A 19,439-nucleotide genomic window follows, 5' to 3' on the forward strand; every position below is an offset into this window, starting at 1 on the left:
TTTTACTCAATGTATCAAGAGTCTGAAGACTGGACTGAGCATATTCGTAAGTAATGGCTAAGAAGTCCCTCTTCCTGTGGAGCCCTGTATTGCACTTGCAATAAAATCACTGCTGTGCTTAAAATACTTGTGCTGCAACTTTTCAGAGTCTTCAGCAATGCTGCTGGACCTTGCACATTCCACTAACTGCACGTTGAAAAAGCTTTATAAATGCCCCTGTAGAAACTGCTGCTTTTTCCTTTCTGCTACTTCTGATCTTTAAATCCATGAAAGAAAGGTGTTTTTTTATCTAGTGTTTTATTGTCTTTTGGGCTGTTATTTTCCAGGTGGCAAAGCTGATAGTTAAAAGAAAATGAGGCTCACATGTAACTCTGTAGGAGCCTTGCTAAAACTCACTGTTACATTGCATATTATGTTGCACTATAAAATGTGCAAATGTTTGCAGTTTGGAATGTGGCAAATACTGGATCTGTGGGCTGGCAGTTGTGCTCAGCCTTCAGCTAAGTTTAGCCAGGTGTGCTGCTATTTTTGATGGGTTTGTGCATGTTGGAGCTGTTGCAGTTATTTGATTTTTCAGATTATGTATGTGTGTTTTCATGCATTTCAGATAAGGCAGAGTTGCCTCTCTCAAAATCAAGTACCTGATCTGGTTTTGCTTTCTGCAGTTCTTTGTTTCCTCTGGTAGGTTGCTGTATATTTCTGAGAGTTACACATTGTAAATGTTTTTCTTTGCAGGTGTTTTGAGGATTCTGACTGAAATGTTTTTGCCTCATATCAGTCTTGAAGATGTGGAACAAATTTTTTTCTCAAAAGTATTACCTAAGGTGAGAACTTCAGTTAATTGTGGAATTGTCAGTCCAGTGTTAGAACCTGCTTAGATTGCAGTGATTCCTCTTTTGGGGTTGCATGGTATCTATGGGATACAAAACTTGAAATTGAAATATTATCCTTTAGGAGTTTTCACAGTGTTGTGTTGAATTGTTTCTGTGATCGTTCTCATTCTTTACAGTAGGGAGAGAATCAAATATGCAATATTCTGCTTTCTGTATTCAGCAATAGACTTGGGTTTTATTTCTTTCTGAGAAGGTTCTGAAGGTTTTTATAAAATGACTAAGGTGGGGAATTTTTTAATTGAGGGAGCTTCTCAGGACAAGTAAACTGAAGAGCTCAACACTCCCATATCATGAATAAATGTTGAGAAATTTGAGAATTAATACAGTGAATGAATTTTTAGACCGTACTGACCTCACACTTTTTTTTATTATTAAATTATGGAGAATTTTTGCCACAGTAGTATTGAAATCAGTGCTTGTGTTTTAAGTGAAGTGAAACCAACTTAAGTTTCAGGCCTCAGCTTGTCCATTTTAAGAAGCCAGTAAAAATGGCCACTTGCTTTCCCTTTCTCTTATTTTATCTCAAGTGACAAATTTTTGGAGATTACAAGAAAATTGTCTCATGATAGGCATATCCTGAAAAAGGATCACTGTACCACTGTTTATCCTACATGTGCCCAGAAGCACCTCACTGTATTGCAGTCTCAACTGTAACACTCATCAGATATCCAAAAATCACAACTAAAGTAGAAATAGATATTGTTTGTACATCACAGACTTATTTTTTAGTGTGTTCAAAATGTTAATAATCATTCACAACAATCAAATATTTTTTTCTGAGACAAAGTGAAAATCCTTTTTAAATTATGTGTTTTTATCTAAGTAAAAAATCTTTAGTAGAATGATATTTCAAGTAAATTAGCTATGAAGCTTGTTTTAGCAACAGATCTTAGAAAAAATAAAAGCTACAGTATCTTCTATTATATATATATATATATAAATGTGTGTATATATAGATATAAAAATGGTTTTTTGCTTCTTGTTATATCATGCTTTATAACTGAAATGCTGGGAAGTGTTTTCTGCTGTGAGTTCTGTCTGTGCCTCCATGCCAAGGAAACAAGCAGGTATAGAATGGTGTTATTGTTTGCATGTGTACCTTTGTAAGTCAAATGTTTCAGTTTTGTTGTGTTCTGCCAGACTCTGCAGTTCTTTGATAACTTGATGTGTGAATTATCCAGCAAGGCCAAAGGACTGACCAGCCAGAGTACTGAGTTATGCAGTACTGTCAGGAATCTGCTACAGGCAAGTCCCTCCTAAAAGGTTTTTAGAATGTTTTTGCCAGCTAGTGATGGTTAAAATGCAATTTAATCTTCCTTTGTAGTCAGTTAATGTTTTATGAATGATTTGAGTACATCTAGCATGTGATGCTAGTAATAATTTAAAAAATCATCTCAAATTCTGCTTAAGTCCCTCCTGCAGATGGAACGTGACTCCCCATTTTTAGAGTGAACCTGGCACGTGTTTATACAGTCACTTCATTCTGAATTTTGCATTTGTGTAAATTGAGAACAATTGAGAAATAAGGAGTTTTCACAGAGGATGTGGTATCGGAGAAAAGCCCTGGAGCTTCATTCATCTTTAACAAACTATTTATGCCAATAGCAGTGAACTGTAAATGCCATGAAAGCCGGGTGTGTTCCAGCTAAGGAGAGGTGCCTTTGGGGTGCTGCAGGAGGACTGATGTTGTTCCTGTCGCTCTCAGGCCGTGGTGCAGCTGCTGGAGACGCTGACGGGCTGCGTGCGCTGCGTGTGCTCCGTGCAGGAGCTGTCCCTGCAGAGCGTGCGCTCCCTGCCCTCCTCCGTGCTCTGGGTGGTGAAGAGCACCTTCACACACTGCAAGGTAGGGCTCTGCTGGGAGCGCCCTTGTGCTCCTCCGCTGTTGGGAACACTTTAGAACAAGATCTTATTTTGAAATGGTACTGTTGCCAAAGCATTGTTCTTTTAATCTTAGTTGTTCAGTCGTTTTCAGGATGCACTCAGTGCACAAGCACAAAGATGATTTTTCAGCTGTCTGCCCAGCAAATCTGACCTGCTGGTGAGAGGCTCAGACTGGGCTGTTTGCATCCTTTGCATCAGTGTTAACTGAACATCCTGCTCGCCAGCAGAGTGCTCTGAGGGATCTATGCAGTTCTGATGGCTACAGTACTTACAGAGCAACAAATGGCAACTTCCAGAGTGGATTGAAAGCTGAGATTAGCAGGTTTCTGCTGGTTACAGTGAGCAGTGTGTATCAGTTTCAGATATGGACTGATCTGGATTTTCAGGTGCAACAGTAATTCCCTCTAAGCATTGAAAATAAAACAAGATTATCATAAGGATGCACTAACTTTTGGTTGCCTTTCATTTTCAGTTTTGATATTTCTTTCTTATGGAAGGATTTACATCAGTTTTCCATGTCAGGACTCAAACTCAGGTGCCATATCTTTATCTAGTAATTCTGATATGAAAGTATTGGGAAGTCCTTGGAATGCTGCTTCCTTTGCTGCTGACATTGTCCTGTTTGGGTCAGAAATACCATCTTAGGTTCATACATGGAGGCTTATCCAGAGCCCCCTAAACTCACAAGAGCCAGCCAGACCTCATTGGTTTCCCATGAGCTGCAGGTGAACATATTTTATATTGAGTGCTCAGGGGCTGTGTATTGAGTTAAAGCATGTACATGTGTGCCTTGTTCTTTTTTTCTAGAGAAATGTATGGCAAAGCTCTTGGTGTTTTCTGCATGTGAAAAACCAGGCAGTGAGTCCTGAGCTCTTTTACAAACCTCTTCCTCCCCATTTCAGGACAGTGAATCAGTGTACTATGGGCACCTGCACTTAATTTCTGACCTCCTGCAATCCATGTTCAAGGAAACTTACTCCCTTCAGAAACAGCTGATGGAACTGGTGGATCTGATTTCCATAGGCTCTGCTTCCTCTGAAGATGACATCACATGTATGGTGTCAGGTATACACGGATTTGATACTTTTTTAGTCTTACTCAGTCTTTTTTTCCTATGGAGAGTATGTTTGAAATTTTAAAACAGGTTTCTGAGTGTGCACAGTTCCTGCTGTCCTGACCAGCTTTTCAGAAAGCAGCATTTTGAACTCGAAATATTTCCATTTCTCTCCTGGAGCTTCCTCTGTGGGAATGTTGTGTAGGTTTGTAGGAAAGGGCAGCACCTAAACACTGAGCCATTTTCCCAGTCCCTGTCAATGTGCTGGTATTCTCTCAGTCTTCTCTTGGGATTGCTGTGAACTCATAAACCTGATTTAACTGTTGCTGCTGCTGTTGTTTCCTTAGTTATCCACACTGTGCTGGAGATCTGCTCTGTCATTTCCAATATGGACCATGCTCTTCATGCCAATACGTGGAAGTTCATAATCAAGTATGTAACTAAACTCTTTGGGCTTTACTGTGGTGTAATTTTTAATAATTAATGTCTCAATTGCTTTGTGCTCAGAGTTTGTAAAAAAATGGAAATGAGAGAATTCAATGTTGCTATTTAGTAAGGAAATTTAGACATTTAGCTAGGAGGTAATATTAAAGCACTGCCAGTGAAGGTAGGTAGGAATTGGTATGAAAAGTAATAGAAACTTGACTTTTCTGCATTGCAATGCAGAAGAAAATTTGCAACACTGTTGTGTGAGTGATGAACATTAGGAGGTGTGACCTGCAGTTCTGTGGATGTTTTTGGCTTGAGTTGTCTGGAACTTCCATCGTGCCTCTCCCCTGGGTTTCAGCCAAGGCCATGGAGAGAGTTGTCCTCTCTGAGTTTCTGCTTCCAGTGTTCACAGATACTGCACCAGTCACTGCTGTATAAAAGGCTAAAGAGAAGAATTGGTTATTTGGATTGGTAAGAACTCATTGCACTGTCACTGCTGACAATTCAATGCTTGATTGTATTCCTGTCTTTCAGGCAAAGCCTGAAGCATCACTCCCTGCTGCAGTGCCACCTGAAGCACAGGGACATCCTCGCTGGCCTGTGCAAGGACACTCTTCTCTCTTTTGACTCCTGTTTGGAGCTGGCTGAACACATGAAGGTGTCGGAGACACAGGTGAGTTAAAAAGCTCCCAAAGCTGTCAGTAAACTTGAGGAGGAGAAATTCTTTGTATTATTGCTTGGAGTAGTTTGGTTTGGGTTTTTTGGGGTTTTCTTTATTTCATATGGTAGAGAGAATACCTTTGAAACCATATGAAAATGGGGCCCACAGTTTTGTGTAGATTGAGGATGGTTTAGTGAGTTTTCATAAAGTTTTCACCATACTATGTGAGATTTTTTGTATTTCCTCAACTGACAATATCCCGAGGTCAATCAAATCCTTAATATTGCTCTGAAAATGTTGAAGCATACATACTGAATGTTTTTAAAGTCTTCCTCCCTTAGCTTCAGAGTGTGTAGAGAATCAAATGTGAAGTAGGTTTTGAACCCTGTTAGCAATCTGACTTCCTATTTTACTGATTACACTGTATTAACTTTTAGAACTGCTTCTTTTGGACAGGAGGGCACTGACTTCAGGCTGTTCCAGAAAACAGTGAAACTGTGCAGGTTCTTTGCCAACTCCCTTGTACACTACACCAAGGTAGGTTTTAATACTTCAGTTCTATGTTGGTATTAAATTTAAGCCTCTGTCTGTAAATGGAATCATTTTGTACTGTGTGATATCTTAACAATTTATAGCTATCCCATGTGGGCAGTGTAATTAACATCCATACATAACCTGCTTTGGTTCTTCCACAAGCCTGTGCAGGCTTACTGCTGGGATTTCCCAGAATAATAAACTGTAAAAGATTGTTTCATTCAGTGGCACTAAGTAGTTGGTAGGAGAGTAATTCATGTAATTAATCATGGATTTTATTTTAAAAGTATCACTCAAAACTGATGGCTTTTGCAGGAATTTCTCGCCTATTTCTCTGATTCCTGTTCTCAGTTACATCAGCTCTTTCTTCAGATATACAGGTATGTGAAGTACAAATAATTGATTATTGATAGTATCTTAATAAAATTTCCATATGCATTCTTAAATTACAAATATTTTGAGGTGTAAAAATGCAGTTCTCGTTCCAGAGTTGTTGCCATCTTTTTTCATGTACAGAAAGCTAAAATATTTTTTAATAAATTACATGGTTTAGTGTTTTATAGTTAACCCCATTCTTGATCAATACTATGCATGTCACATAATGACAAACCATTAACTTTGTTGCAACTATTTATGGCAAGATGTATTAACAAATTATGTGTAGGATATGCAAAAAAAAATTCTACAACTAAATGCAGGTGTCAGCAGAGCCTTTTGACAGATTGTTTCTACCTTAAGACAAAGTTTGGAAAAATTTGTCCTGGAGAAAGCAGGGATCAGAAACAGAATGTGCTGAAATTTTTCATAACTTTACCGTTGTGTTAATAATCTTGTGGAATCTCACAGAAGGACTCTGGTTCTCCTGGAAGCAGATGCTCTTTTAATGCTACACTTAGATATGTCTGCAAGTGGTTTATATCACTTTCCTTTCAAAAAGTGTTGTTGCTGCAGTGATGGAGAAACAGAAGCCAGACTTTATACTAATAACTCTTTATACTGTGAAATTAGAGGGCTGATTTCAGCCCTTTGTTGGAATTCAAACCAGGTTCTGTGGTGAGATGTGCATCTGAGTTCACTGCATGTTCTACTGCGGGATTGGGTGGATATTTTTTATGAGATTCTTCTTTTAAGTTCACTCACCTTGTAGGTTTTTCTCAAGAGGAAGGTTGTAAACTTTTATTCACTCAGGGAAGCTGAGCAGGATTTTTGAGTAGGAAGGTAGTGTTTTTACAGTTCACTTGATAAGCTGCAAGAGTAGAAGGTTTTCATTTCATGATCTCTTTCTTTATTCTCTTATTGGTTCTTTTTATCTTTTATTGCCCAAGGTGTTTTTTTCCTCTTCAGAGAAACTGTGATACCCTTTTAGGGTCATGTTAAGTTAGTGCTGTGACATTTATGGCTATCAATTTGTGTATAAAGGCGTTTTCTTGGCTTTTCCCTTTCACTTTACTCTATGTGATTTGATATGTTTCTTCTGAGAAATGTATTTTACATGCATTTTCAGTGAGCTTGTAAGGTTTTCTTCAAATGTTCAGTAAAATATTGGATTCTGATGCTTATTTTAAAGGCTGAGTGCAGAGTTGTGATGCTTGGGTTATCACAGGTATTCTAAAATGGGGAGCCTTTTCTTTTATTTCACAGGAACAAGAAAATAATGAATTTGCCTTTTGAGAATATTCAACTTTTTTTTTTTTTTTCCCATTCCCCCTCAGCAAATTTCCTCCCAGTCTTTATGCTCCAGAGATCTTGGAAGCTCATCAAGATGAAATATCCCGGGTTTTTCTTGTGGCTCTGGACCCTCTCATCACCCAGCTCCTTCCCTTTAGTCCTTTCATGGAACGAGTGTTAAGTGAAAATTTAGGTGGGTTGAAAGTACAGCTTTATAACCAGTGCTGTCTGAGGGATCAGCATTGACATTCTGACTTTCTGGACCATAATATTCTGTACTCATTAGCTTGTCTCTGGTTCTTTTGTAAGTACTGGCTAACTTGGATGGATTTTATAACAGATGGTTTGTGTTGTTGCTGAATTAATCTTTTCCAAAGTACTCATAGCCCCTGCACTATTAATCTGGTTAACAGAAATCCTGTCAATTCTGCTCTTTTGCATCATTTCAATCCACATTTGCCACAAACTTTCAAATTAAGATGGATTTTTCCTGCTGTTCTGTTGGTTGGGGAAGACAGATTATTTTCCTTAAAGTAAATATTTTCTCTGAAAAATAGCATGCCTTTAAACATGGGGAAATGTCAACTTTTTGTTTCAACAAGCTCTTCTTGATTTCTGCCCTGACCAACATCTCACAATTCTGAGATAGCTCATCAGTTTGCCCCTCCACTTGCTCAAAAGCCAGTTTCCACACACAGTAAATATATCCAGGCAACTTGTTCCACGTTTGAACCCCAAACTTCTGCAGATCTCCCTCCTGAGCAGCAGCTGCCCCAGTGCCTCCTCCTGCTCACCATAATGGACAAGCTGCCCTCTCAACCTGAGGAAGTGCAAACTCTCTGGAACACAGGAAAAAGGTACTTAAAAGGTTTTTGTCGTAGTTCTTCAGCACAGCAGTTGTTCTATAAAAGCAAACAAAGGGGCTCAGCTGCTGGAGTTGCCTTTGCAACTGAACTTGTAAAATTGTCGCTATGGATTTCCATCCTTGTGCCAAGACAAACAGGATCTGATGTTCATTGCCTTAGGAGTGAAGGAGACTGAGACAGAGATGTCCTTGTTTTTTCAGGGAAGGAGTGGTGTTTAGAGTACTTGTAGGGTAGGAATAAGGCTATATGGATGGAATTTGTTGATACTTCACTAAGTTAAAATCTGACACTTTTATGCCTGAACCCTCTAATAATCACCTGAGTTGATAAAAGAGGAAGGCAGTCAGGAACATAAATCTGGTGTAAAAGCACTGAAGTTATTGCCATCTTTTCTGGCTGAAGACAAAGATTTTGTAATACCAGTGTTGCTTGCAGGATTTGGGACTTACATGTCTGTAACCAAACCGTTTCTCTCTTTGTTTGTTTTTTTCCTTTCCCCCTTGCAGCCTGTGTCTGTTTTCAGCTCTGTTCCTCAGTTTCCAGCAGTGCTGTGGGGAGCTTTCTCTCCCTGTCTGTTTGCCACAGGTGCTCAGTACTGGACAGCCAGCAGTTCCCACCACCCTCTATCACTATGTCTGTGTCCACCTGTGCTCCTTCATTGCTGCCACACTCCCATCACACTTCCCTCAGCTGGTAAGACTGGGGTTTGCTCATTGGTTCTTCAGCTGTCGTGATGTATAGGTGCTATTTAAAAAGAAAGGGTTCTTTCTAATGTGGCTCTGAGAAGAAGCTCAGAGAGAACCATCTCAGAGATGGTTTTGTAGAAATCAGCTGGGGCACAGTTGCATGGCTGGAGTTCAGGGACACAGCAAATATCACTTGTGGGAAAGAGGAAGATAGAGTTCTTGAGGACCTCAGTGGTCTTGGCCATTTTTATTCTCTTTCAGAGGAGGGAAGGTCAAGTTGTTATAAAAGTTTAGTGCTTTCTTTTCTGTGGTATCCAGATTGTGGTAATTTCCTCCTCAGGAGCGTGCCCTGCTGGATGCTGTGCTGGGTTCCAGTATGATCACGTCTCTGCTAGCAATGGACTCGTGGTGCTTCCTTGCCCGGTAAGGTGCTCATAGTACAAGTCAAGCAGCTGTTCCACAGATCAAGTTCATTCTGTTGTTGTACATAATTTGCAATTTGCTTGAGAGAGATTTTTGTAAGACAGAATTGCCCTGGAATTGGATTATTTTCAGATACAGAACATATTTTGAAAATCAGGAGTAGAAATGGCTCAGGCATTTTTATGTTCTTGCAAGCAAGAGGCATGTAGCTTCTCTATTCTCTATTCTAATTCTAGAATTGATTTTTGAAATGGTTGTGTGGTTTGAAATAAATTGTGTCTCTGCAAATAGAGTTTAAATGTGTTAGAGGAAGTGGCAGTTTCTCAGACCAGATGTATGATACTTAGTCTGTAGAAGAACAGGAGAACAGATTCACAAGCTGTTGTCTCTCGTGTTTCAGGTATGGGACAGCAGAGCTGTGTGCTCACCACGTTAATGTGATTGCCCACTTGGTAAGAACCTCAGTGATGTTTGCAGTTTGGCACCAGTTTTTATCTGAGTGCTACCAGCAAAGGTTCAAATGGAGATTGTTTCAGTTCTTCAAATTGGCTTAGTAATTAGCAAAAGCAGTATGGTGAAAACACAAACCAATACTGCTTATTTCATTTATAGTGTTACTGCTGTGATCCCACATAGAAACTCTCAGAACATCCTGTACAGAATTTGTTTGCTCAGTGGTGGTTCTTCCCTCAGTGTGACGAGGTGCTTTATGTTTTTATCCTAATGCAGGTAAAGGCTTGGCCCAGTGACTGCTGCCAGGTCTCTGCCCTGGGTGTGCTGCTGAGGCGGATGCTGTTCCTGATGGCTCCAGAGCATCAGGCAAGTACAGCACCAGCATCTGCTACTGTCAGTAGAAGAGATTTCAGTCAGTGGCCTGAGTTCAAATACTCCCTTTCAGTTCTAGAGAAGTGACAGGATGCTGAGTGCTCACTTTCTGCACTTGTTATTGTACTTGTTATTACTTAGTCTATGTCCTTCAGTCAGTAATTTATTACTTATCCTGTTTTGTGCGGATGTGCACCTTAAAACAAGAAAAGCATATTGACCTTTCTAGGAGTCTTACTGTGTTGCAATGAAGTCTTTTTAATGACAGTGTATGAAAGCAGCACATCTTAGATTTGCTGAAACTGTGCTGTCATTGCGTCTGTGACCAATGTATTCTCGTGACATCAGGTGTCAAGAGGAGTGTCCTGTCCTGTCCTGTCGGTGCCTCCCTCTGTACCCTGGGGGGGCTAAAGCCCTCTCTTCTACTCCCTAGGGCCATTGTTTCAAGAAAGAATCACTTGCTTGATCATTCTGATGTCCTCTATGTGACAAGGGAGGTGGCAGTTTCTAAAAGTTTTTCATATAAAAAGATGGATTTTATTGAAATACTTTGCACAGTTTTTTTCACTTAATAAATCTGAAGCAAACAGTGGTGCATTTTGGGTTCTCATCTCTGGGGCTATCAAATTGTTTTCTGGTCTGTTTAGTTTCCATTACCTTTTGTTTGCAGGTAGAATTTGCTCATAAGTTTCCTCCTGAAGAGGTGGAGAGCTTGGCTGTGTGGCAGCACGTGTCCCTCGGAGCCCTGAATCCTGACCTGAGGGCACAAGTGGCATCTCAGCTGTGCTCAGCAGGGCTCGTGCAGTGCCAGCAGTGGCTGAGCAGCAGCCGGGCCTTGGGAGGGCTCCCACCTGTGGTAAGATCTACCTCTCTGTGGAAAAATGAATGAGCTCTAGTTTTTCAAACTGCAAGGATTCTTTTGCTATCACCCCAATTCTGTTACTCAGTCTGTTGCACAGCTTTTTTCTGCAATATGCATAAGCAAGAAGTCTCATTTTAATATTTTCTTGCATGCAGCACCTTAGGACCTCTGCTGTGCTAGTGGAGGTTCTGTGATTCACTAGTTATTCTAGTTGTTGTTTGCTCTCTGGCTGAGCAGGTGATTTTTTCTTCAGAATTTCTGATTCATGCTGTACCTTAGCATACAATTCCTCTTCAGTTTTGAAGTCCTGGCTGGTTTTACACACCATCAAATCTGAAGGATGCTCACTGGTCTCCTTGATTAGGGAATGTGAGAAACCAGAGGCTTCCACATGAAGTGTCTGCTGCCAGACTTCTCCTGCCAGTGCAGCAAATGATCTGCAGTGTGTGTGAAATTCACAGGAGTAATGGATGGTTTCCCTGCTCTGGAATCTTTGTTGGCTGCTCTCCTGGTGGATTAGCTGTTCTGTACAGCTGAGGCAGCACATTGGGCTTCTTGCCACCTTGTATCATTTCAGATGTTTCATCTGAGCCTGGGGTTTGGGGTTGGTTTACATGTAGTGTGTTTTCGCTGGTCTTACACATTTTCTCCTCCTAGAACACCGCCCTTTCTGTCCTGCTGGTTGCCTGCAGTTCTGCTGATGCCTCTCTGGAGGCGGAACTTAAGACATCTGTCTTGGGAGTGCTCTCTCAGTTCTGGTCTTTTCTCCAGGCTAAGCAGGTAAGAAAATTTGCTACTCCAGCAGTGAAAGCACCTCTTGGAGAGGCTGGTGCTGTTTCCTCAGGTTGTTGTTACTCATTTGTTTTACTTGGATTGGACTGTGTCAGTAAAGCACAGTGTACCTGTGCTGCCCATCTGCTCTCAGCTGGTTTATCTGTAGGGCAGGCATAAGCTCTGGGAAGCTTGAGCTTGAATTTCCTGAATGTTTCATATATGGTTCCTTGTTACTCCATCTGTTACTCAATGTCACATTCAGACTTGCTCCAGGAGAAGCCTGAAATACCTGATTTTGTTTCATACCCGTTATGAATTTGGTGTATTTTAAATATTCACTACAATGTGAACAAAACTCAGGGTGAATTGATTGGAGCACAGCAATGGAGACACACAGGGCCAATCACCCTCCTCCCAAGGGGGTCAGGCGGTGTCCTTGTGATCATGTACCTGTTCATGGCTGCAGCTGCATAAAAAAAGGATTGTCAGGGTTTTCATGCTCCAGATTAAAAAAGAAAGTGTGAGAGTGGGAGTGAAGAGCCAACAATATTCCCCCTCAGAGGTCTTTTCCAACCTCAGCCATTCTGTGATGACATTTGGCAACTGAAAGTGAAAAGAAATAGTTCAGATAACCTTTAGGTGCTTATTTTAGTGAGTGGTGGAAAGGGAGGAGGGTTAAGAAATGTTCTTCAAAAAAAAAATCAAAGAAAATGGTCTCACAAAATATAACTGGCTAGAAGTACTGATATGATTATTTTAATATTTTCTTTGCTGCTTACATTGCAGTGTTTTATATATGTGAAGTCAGGCTAACTGTTTGGAACATTACTGCAACTTGACATTCTCCCCTAAGCAGTTATTCCATGAGCTAAAATTCAATGTTACTGGCATCTTGTGCTCTCTTCAAGGTTTCAGATGAGCCATGTCTCCAGAAGACACTGTGTTTGTTACTTCACCTTTTGGAATTTTTCATCCAAGCATTAGATGCTCAACTGCTGACCCAGGTGAAAAAAATTCCTAAAATCCCCAATACCACCTTATGAATAATTCACTACATGAAAACCAAGTTCTTTGTGATTTGTTGAAATCTCAAATGAGTTATTTCATGGTCTGGCCTTCTCTTAATAAGGAAATAATCTTCCTTGATTACTTTCCTGGCCTTTAAACCAGGCACATGGCATTTTGCTTAACACTGCTTTTGAGAATCCCTTTCCTCTGTAAGATTATTGAGATATATGGATATAGAGAACGCACTGATTTCTGTCCTGGCCAGTTTTATTGGAGGTGCAGCCTATCTCCTTCGGGTTTCTGAGCTCCGCTGTTTGGATTTAAAGAGGAGCCTGCAGAGTTTTCTCGTGCGGTGTGCCTGAGGGGCCTTGCTGGGTTTGCCTCCCGCAGGTGTTTGCACTGCAGTCATCCCTGCTCCAGCTGCAGCCCCCGGATCACGTCCGCCTGGCAATGCTGGGTTTCCTGGCTTCCATGGGAAAGGTCTTTATTCCACAAGAGGCACAGGTAAATGGGATTGTGGCCTTAGCGAAATTGCCTTGTCTTTGCATAAAAAGACTTTTATTTAAATACACAGTTAAAGGATTGAGCTCATTAAATACATACAGGAATGCCAGGACACTTGTCTTGGATTAACAGTCTGCAGCAGGTTTATTTTTCATCAAGATGTGCTGAGTGCATGCAAGATACTTGGAGGTTCAAATGCCAGTCCTTTCTCACTGCTGAGAACCAACAAGAAGTGAGAATAGAATGTCACCTCCCTCACAGTGGTTCTTTAGCCAGACAGGGCAGTAGCACTCTCATATTTCCCAGACCTGTCCTTTGGTCTTAGAGCAATTCTTTAATAAGAAATCATGAGGGTGAGATATGCACAACTAACTCTTGGGAACTGATGGCTGTTTGTCCCTGTTGCAGAGGCAGGTTGTGCCCCAGCTCTCCTGTCTGTTTGCCTCTCTGCTGGCTGACCAGACCTGGCTGATTCACCAGCATGCCCTGGAGGCATTCACACATTTTGCAGAGGTGAGCAGAGCACAGCTCTGGGTGCAGGCATTTGGGTAATTTCTATTGTACACAAATTCTCCTGTCTCAAATGTTTGCTGCTCCTCACTGCACAGCCTGGATCTGAGTTACAGATGCTATTGCACGTTAAAAGTGCCGAGGGCTAGTGCAGTTGGAAGAGATATCAGGAGCTGGAAGTGAAAAAAGGTTGGGCACTGGTTGCTTAGATTGGTTGCAAGAGGGCAGGGACTGTCACAGAAACATCTCCTTTGTTCCTTTGTTAGCATGAATATACTGAACAACCAATAACATTTTTGACAGGAAACAAGACATGAAGATGTTGTTCCTTGGTGCCTTAATTCTGAAGAAGTCAAGAACAAAGTTGTTAATTTTCTGGCCAAGGTATATATATTGTTTAACCATTTCACTGCTGTCTTAGTTGGTGTTGTACATCTGCTATCAGCAATACACAGTGTGGGGCTACACTTGCATTATCTGCATGACCGTTAAATAACTTTAAAAATAAACTAACAGTTGAACTTTTCTGCTTGCTTTAGTCAGCAGAATTAGCAACTGCCATTCCTCTGCACACAGGTCCTCCAGCACTTTCAACTTAAAGCATTTATCCTCCTTAAACAAAAAATACCTACTAACTTGCACTGTTATTTTTGAAAGCAGTTACCTGTTAAAAAGACAGGATTTGATAATTGGATTTCCTTCCCCATTTCTCTTGGATCAGTTTGTGCAATCTAAATGAACATGTATGAAACATCTTAGTGCCTTTTGCATATTAGGAGAAACCCTCCTAGGAGCAGGTGGCTGTTGCTGCAGAACTGGGGAAGAGGAGGCAGTTTGGGGAAGAGGGGCAGCTGTAACCTGAGGCAGGGCTCTCTGCTTGAGCAGCTTTTGGCAAGTAGGTAATTTACCAAAGAACTGACAGCTGCCAGTGCTGCCAACCCAGAGTTGTAGATAACCTCAGTCTTTGATCAGAAGAGTGTGTGAGATATATTACTCTTTGAACTGCACATTAAAATCCCTCCCTCTCTCCCTTTTGTTCTGGCCTATAAACTGAGCCTGTGAAGGCTGGTAATGCTGCCTGGGTTTAGTTGTCTCTCCTGGGGCTTTCTCCCTAGACAAGGCAGGTGGAAGAGACAAGAGAAGCACGAACAGAACGCCTGAAGCAAGAAAGGATTACCTGGAGTGCACAGGTTGTGAAAGTTGTGAAAGTGGATGGAGAACTGGAGTCAACAGGAGAGGTATGTGTGCTTCTTTGAACTGGTAATTTCTCTCCCTTCTGGGGAGTCTCTGAAAGGGCTGAGATGGTCTTGCTGCCCCCCATTTTCTAATCAAAAAGCTCATGTGCACTGCTGGCCCTTAGTATGATACCCTAATGGGCTGTAGTGCCTGCCAGGCAGCAAGAACCCTCACAGGACAAGGACTCCTGCAGCCCTGTTCCATCTAAGGGGTTTCTTGCATTTGAATGAAGACTGACTGCTCAAGTACAACGTTAAATTGACCTTTTGTGTTTACTTAAATCTGCAGCCTGTGGCCAAAAGAGCGTGTCACGCCCCCTCTGAGGAGCAGTACAGGGCAGCAGTAGGCTCGATGGAGGGGGCAGTGGAGGCTGTGAAGCTGCTGCTCCAGAAGGGGTCCCCTCCAGGCTGGCTGGCAGTGAAGCTGGAGGCTCTGCACGCAGCCATAGCCACCCTCAGGGACAGCTTGCGGTAGGTGCTCCGCAGGGCTTGGGGACAATGACCCAGCTCAGCCCCCTGGAGGGAGGGAAGAGGTGCCTCTGTGCCAGGAGTGCTGCAGCAGGAAAAGCTGTGACATGGGGCAGTGCTCTGCAGCACTGCTGGGTCGTCGTTTGCGTGCCAGAATGGACTGAGGGGGCAGTGCCAGCCTCTCCTGCAGAGCCTGGTGGAGGGGAGTGGACACTGCTGGCCATTGGAGCTGTGGGTTTGTATATTGCTTGTTCTTCTTCTATGTGGAGATAAACATTTCATGACATTGTATTCTGAATACTGAGAGCTTTGAATCTGTTGTAAAAGTAGCACTGACCTTGTTCCTGTCACATGCAGGGGCCCAGGCAGTAGATGTTTTTATCTTTATTTTAAAATACACTCAGAAAAAACAATTAAAGGCTCTCCACTGTTCTCTGAGTATACCTCTGCTGCTGGTTCCACTCCACACTAGGATGATCCTTTAAAAATAATCTTTATTGGTCACAGTTAGGAGCAGAAAGAACATGGTGTTTAAGCAGTTTGTGGTGGTTCACTGTATGGTTCCTAGCACCTCTTGTGCCATCCACTGACAGAACTATACAAACAGAAATAAATAAGTTTAATAAACTGTACATTCATCTTAAAATCATCTCTTAGCTGAAAGGTTAAAAGGAGCCATTTCTAAGGGCTTCACTTTTCTGGGATAGGAAAAAAAACCAAGAAAACCAAGGGAAAAAGGCACATTAACCAAGAAACTCAGTGTGACTTTCATTTATTGTCAGCAGTTTTTCAGGGCAGGGGTGAGTTCAGGATCAATCAATCTCCTACACCACTCTTGGCCTCCAGTAGCATGTCAGCACCATCACCACCATCACTGTGTCCTCTCTGGGAGCAGTGGCAGCACCACAGCTGGGCATATTGCTCGAGTGCAGGCTCACCCCTGCAGCTTTTGGCACAGACTGGGAAGGAGCATCCCTGGCAGAGCTCAGGCCCCACAGATCTCGTGGCTGTGCAGCAAGTGCCTGCCTTGTGGCAAAAGCAGCGCTGAGGTACTCAATCCATTGTACTGGGGAAACAGCAACTCCTGTCAGAGGATCCAACACTCTGTACATCGCCTTGGTCTCCTTCACAACTGTCACCAGTTTGTGTCATCTTCCCAGTTCAACTCCTCTTCTTCACCCCAGCCTGTAGCTTCAGCCTAGAATCACATAAAATTACCAAGATTAAGGTATGTGGAATGTACTCGTGCCTAGCACAGCCCTGGGAGCCAGGCAGGAGCCTGTGTGCCTTAGGATGGCAGAGCATTCATCCACAAGGCCAAAAGCCCAAAACTGAAGTGTTTGCAGCCTATGGTCGTACAGAACTTTGAACTACAAGAGGAATCACCTTAAAGACAAGGAGTCTTACTTTTTTTTTTTACTGTTTGTATCAAACCCACTTTCCATTAAGGATGCCATACATTAGATGATTTCCTTCCCCCAGGAAAGAACTGCTTTCTTGTATTCTAACACTAAATTTCATCTCTCCCTCCCACTGACAAAGCACTGACTGCCTTCCCTCCAAAATGAGGTTGGGATCAAGACAGTCACAGGGCACTGCCAACATCATAACATCATAACATCATAAACAACTTCAGTTTACAACCCAGGCTCCTCTCCCCATGCTCCCTGCTATTCCTGGGGTAGCTCTCTCGAGGCTGAATGAGCAAAACAACTTGAAGTCAACACCTATTCCCAAAGGGAACATGTTCAAGTGGGAATGCTGCCTTCCCTCCTAGGAAATAGCACTGGTCTTTGGAGTCTCCCTGATTGAGCCACGGGGATTTATCTGCTTAAAGAAACCCCAGTTTTGTGACACCTGTGTCTCTGAAATAAATGTTTCAACTATTCTTTCCTGAAAGCATCACACCCAAAAAGCTTTACTCTCTAATGCAGAGGTTCAGGTTTCCTGGACTTTAATGTACAATGTTGCTGTGTTTTGCTAGAGGAGTCAGGAAAAACACTTCAGTCCTGAGCCTTCTTTGTGCCTGAAAGCCCCTTCTGTTTGTGCACAGGACCATGTCTGTTCAGCAGCCGGGATTCAGCCCTGTTTTACCTGGCTGACAAACCAAAACTCTCCTTAACAAATCACAGGATTCCTGCATCCAGGATACAGCAGCACAGACTAAAAGCTGGAGCCTAAACTCCTTAGTACTTCTAGTACAAATGGAGTCCATTCCCTGTTTCCTAACAGAGCTCTCTTTGCTGTATCAAGTGCCCACAGCAGTACCTGGTGCCTGCTAAGATGCTGGGCAGCCCCTCAGGGCCGCAGTCACCCAAACCTCCAGCCTCTTACCTCAGTCACATCAGCTGCTGCAAATTTGGATGAAAACAGCACAGTCTGGGAGGCACCTCCTCTGCTGGACACCCCACCCGAGTGAGGTGCTTCTGTCCTTGCCTCAGGTAAAATCAAGAGGGCGGAAGGTTTAATGTCTGGGGTCATGTCAGCAAACCAGTCCAGCTCAGGGTCTTGCACAGGTTTCCTCTTTACTTTGATCGTGAATTCTTCTCCCAGGCCAGACTCTGATGAAGACTTCAACCTTTCCTGAAAGGTTTTTGGCAACACAGTTTCTCCCAGTTGTTCCTCAGGGTCCCACTTGTCATTGCTCCAGCTGTTCCCAGGGCAAGGCTTTGTGGGGGGACTCAGTCTGAGGCTTTTGAATTCTTTGCTCAGTTGATGGGTACCAGGCAGAGGCCTCGGCCTTTCAGCTGCATCAGCCTGAGTCACAGTGGGGCACTTTCCTGAGGACAGTTTAGGACTGGGGCTGCTGGGTTCAAAGTCATCCCAAGGCTTCTCGTCTACATCATGATCAGCAAAATAAGGTCCCGTGCTGCCCCGCAGCTCCCGGGGCTGAATCTGAATGTTCACAGTTTTCTCAGTGTCCGTCTCCTCTGGCTCGCTCCAGTCTGGCCACTCCTCTGCTGGCTTTTCCGAGGTAGTCAGAGAGCTCCTGCTGTTCCCCAGTGCATTAATGCCTCCAGGAATGCCATTCACGGGGGGCTGAGTGCCTTGCTCACCTGTGGAAGACAAAGGTGTTACCTACCCAGTCAGAGAGAGCAAGTGCAGGCAGAGATGGAGTTGTGTCTAAAACCTGACATTACAGGCACCACCTGGCATGGGAACAAAGCAGTAATTGATTGGAAAGCAAGCTCCTCTTGGATTAGCAAGGACACCTTCCTGCTTGCAAAGGAGGGAATTCACCTCAGAGCCCAGGGGCAATACAAGCTGATTGCTGATAAGCAGCAGGTGACTGAGGAAAGGCCATAGAAGGAAACAGAATCAGCTTTGACTGTCAGAAAGAGCTGACCTGTAAATCCAGAGCATCTGCTGGGCTGTGGGAGGGCTAAAAGCACAGCACAGAATCCACCCTAAGAAAACAAATCCAGGTCCAGGCACCCAATCTCTGTATATCAGCTTCCCAAAGAGCTATTTCCCTGGATGTTAAGGATCATGCTCCCCTTCCTTCACTGTTGCCTTCCATGGTTCACTGAATCTTTCAGATCAGCACATGGAGGAAAATGCACATCTTTTCAAGCAACACTTCCTTGGTGAATACTATTTCTGAAGGGAGGCACTAGGGAGGTGTTACCTGTCTTTGAAGCCAGGGCATTGTCTCGTCGCACAGGGAGCTTTTTGCCAGGTGCATTTGCAGAGCTGGGGAATGAGCTGGGACTGCTCTTCAGGGGCCGGGAGGTTTGTTTCCTCTGATTGCTCACACCATGACTGGGGGAACCTGCCAGGATAAAGGGAGAGAAAGGACACGAGCTGAACTGCCTGCAGCACTGGAATGTTCTTTTTGAACAACACTGAGGCCTGACACAGCAATCCAACAGCTGCACCTCCTGATCCATATATAACACAATACTCCTCTGTTCCTGCTGCCTGCAGCTCTTGCCAGTACAAAGTTATGCCAACTGGACATGGTCAGCTTTTGCTGAGATGTTCTTTCAAGAAGTATACAATAAGTAAACTGATTAGAATCAGAGCAGATGCTTTAAAAATGGTGTTTGCCACCTGGCTGGATCCAAGATCCCAACTGCATCACAAATCCCCTGGTACCTGCCTTATACAAAAGCACTGCACTCGCTCACAGCAATGCCAAGCATACACTACACAAAC

The 19,439-nt window shown here is 43.0% G+C and overlaps 2 protein-coding genes across 5 annotated transcripts in view; one reads left to right on the forward strand and one right to left on the reverse strand.

Annotated features, from left to right (window-relative positions):
* The first annotated feature begins 6 nt into the window (after window positions 1–6).
* Window positions 7–19,439, forward strand: part of FIRRM (FIGNL1 interacting regulator of recombination and mitosis) — a 26,668-nt gene continuing 7,235 nt past the window's right edge. Inside the window, exons 1-23 of one of the 2 annotated variants that reach the window (XM_063406662.1) lie at window positions 7–46; window positions 736–824; window positions 2,034–2,138; window positions 2,599–2,736; window positions 3,677–3,839; window positions 4,176–4,260; window positions 4,792–4,930; window positions 5,375–5,455; window positions 5,768–5,832; window positions 7,165–7,313; window positions 7,869–7,977; window positions 8,493–8,679; window positions 9,013–9,095; window positions 9,496–9,547; window positions 9,825–9,914; window positions 10,591–10,776; window positions 11,440–11,562; window positions 12,465–12,560; window positions 12,955–13,068; window positions 13,477–13,581; window positions 13,882–13,962; window positions 14,694–14,816; window positions 15,103–15,284. In XM_063406662.1, coding sequence (XP_063262732.1) covers window positions 10–46; window positions 736–824; window positions 2,034–2,138; window positions 2,599–2,736; window positions 3,677–3,839; window positions 4,176–4,260; window positions 4,792–4,930; window positions 5,375–5,455; window positions 5,768–5,832; window positions 7,165–7,313; window positions 7,869–7,977; window positions 8,493–8,679; window positions 9,013–9,095; window positions 9,496–9,547; window positions 9,825–9,914; window positions 10,591–10,776; window positions 11,440–11,562; window positions 12,465–12,560; window positions 12,955–13,068; window positions 13,477–13,581; window positions 13,882–13,962; window positions 14,694–14,816; window positions 15,103–15,284 — 2,582 coding nt within the window. In that variant the 5' untranslated portion in view covers window positions 7–9. Of the gene's footprint in view, window positions 47–735; window positions 825–2,033; window positions 2,139–2,598; window positions 2,737–3,676; window positions 3,840–4,175; window positions 4,261–4,791; window positions 4,931–5,374; window positions 5,456–5,767; window positions 5,833–7,164; window positions 7,314–7,868; window positions 7,978–8,492; window positions 8,680–9,012; window positions 9,096–9,495; window positions 9,548–9,824; window positions 9,915–10,590; window positions 10,777–11,439; window positions 11,563–12,464; window positions 12,561–12,954; window positions 13,069–13,476; window positions 13,582–13,881; window positions 13,963–14,693; window positions 14,817–15,102; window positions 15,580–19,439 lie in introns of those variants that run through there. The other variant, XM_063406661.1, reaches the window with a different exon arrangement.
* SCYL3 (SCY1 like pseudokinase 3) overlaps window positions 15,759–19,439 on the reverse strand; it is a 15,386-nt gene continuing 11,705 nt past the window's right edge. For all 3 annotated transcript variants that reach the window (XM_063406641.1, XM_063406639.1, XM_063406640.1), the window contains 3 exons: window positions 18,910–19,053; window positions 17,616–18,337; window positions 15,759–16,479 (listed from right to left, as the gene is read on the reverse strand). In XM_063406641.1, the coding sequence (XP_063262711.1) occupies window positions 16,417–16,479; window positions 17,616–18,337; window positions 18,910–19,053 (929 nt within the window). In that variant the 3' untranslated portion in view covers window positions 15,759–16,416. The remainder of the gene's footprint in view (window positions 16,480–17,615; window positions 18,338–18,909; window positions 19,054–19,439) is intronic.

The sequence above is a fragment of the Prinia subflava genome, chromosome 10 (genome assembly GCF_021018805.1).
Source record: "Prinia subflava isolate CZ2003 ecotype Zambia chromosome 10, Cam_Psub_1.2, whole genome shotgun sequence".
NCBI classification, from domain to species: domain Eukaryota; kingdom Metazoa; phylum Chordata; class Aves; order Passeriformes; family Cisticolidae; genus Prinia; species Prinia subflava.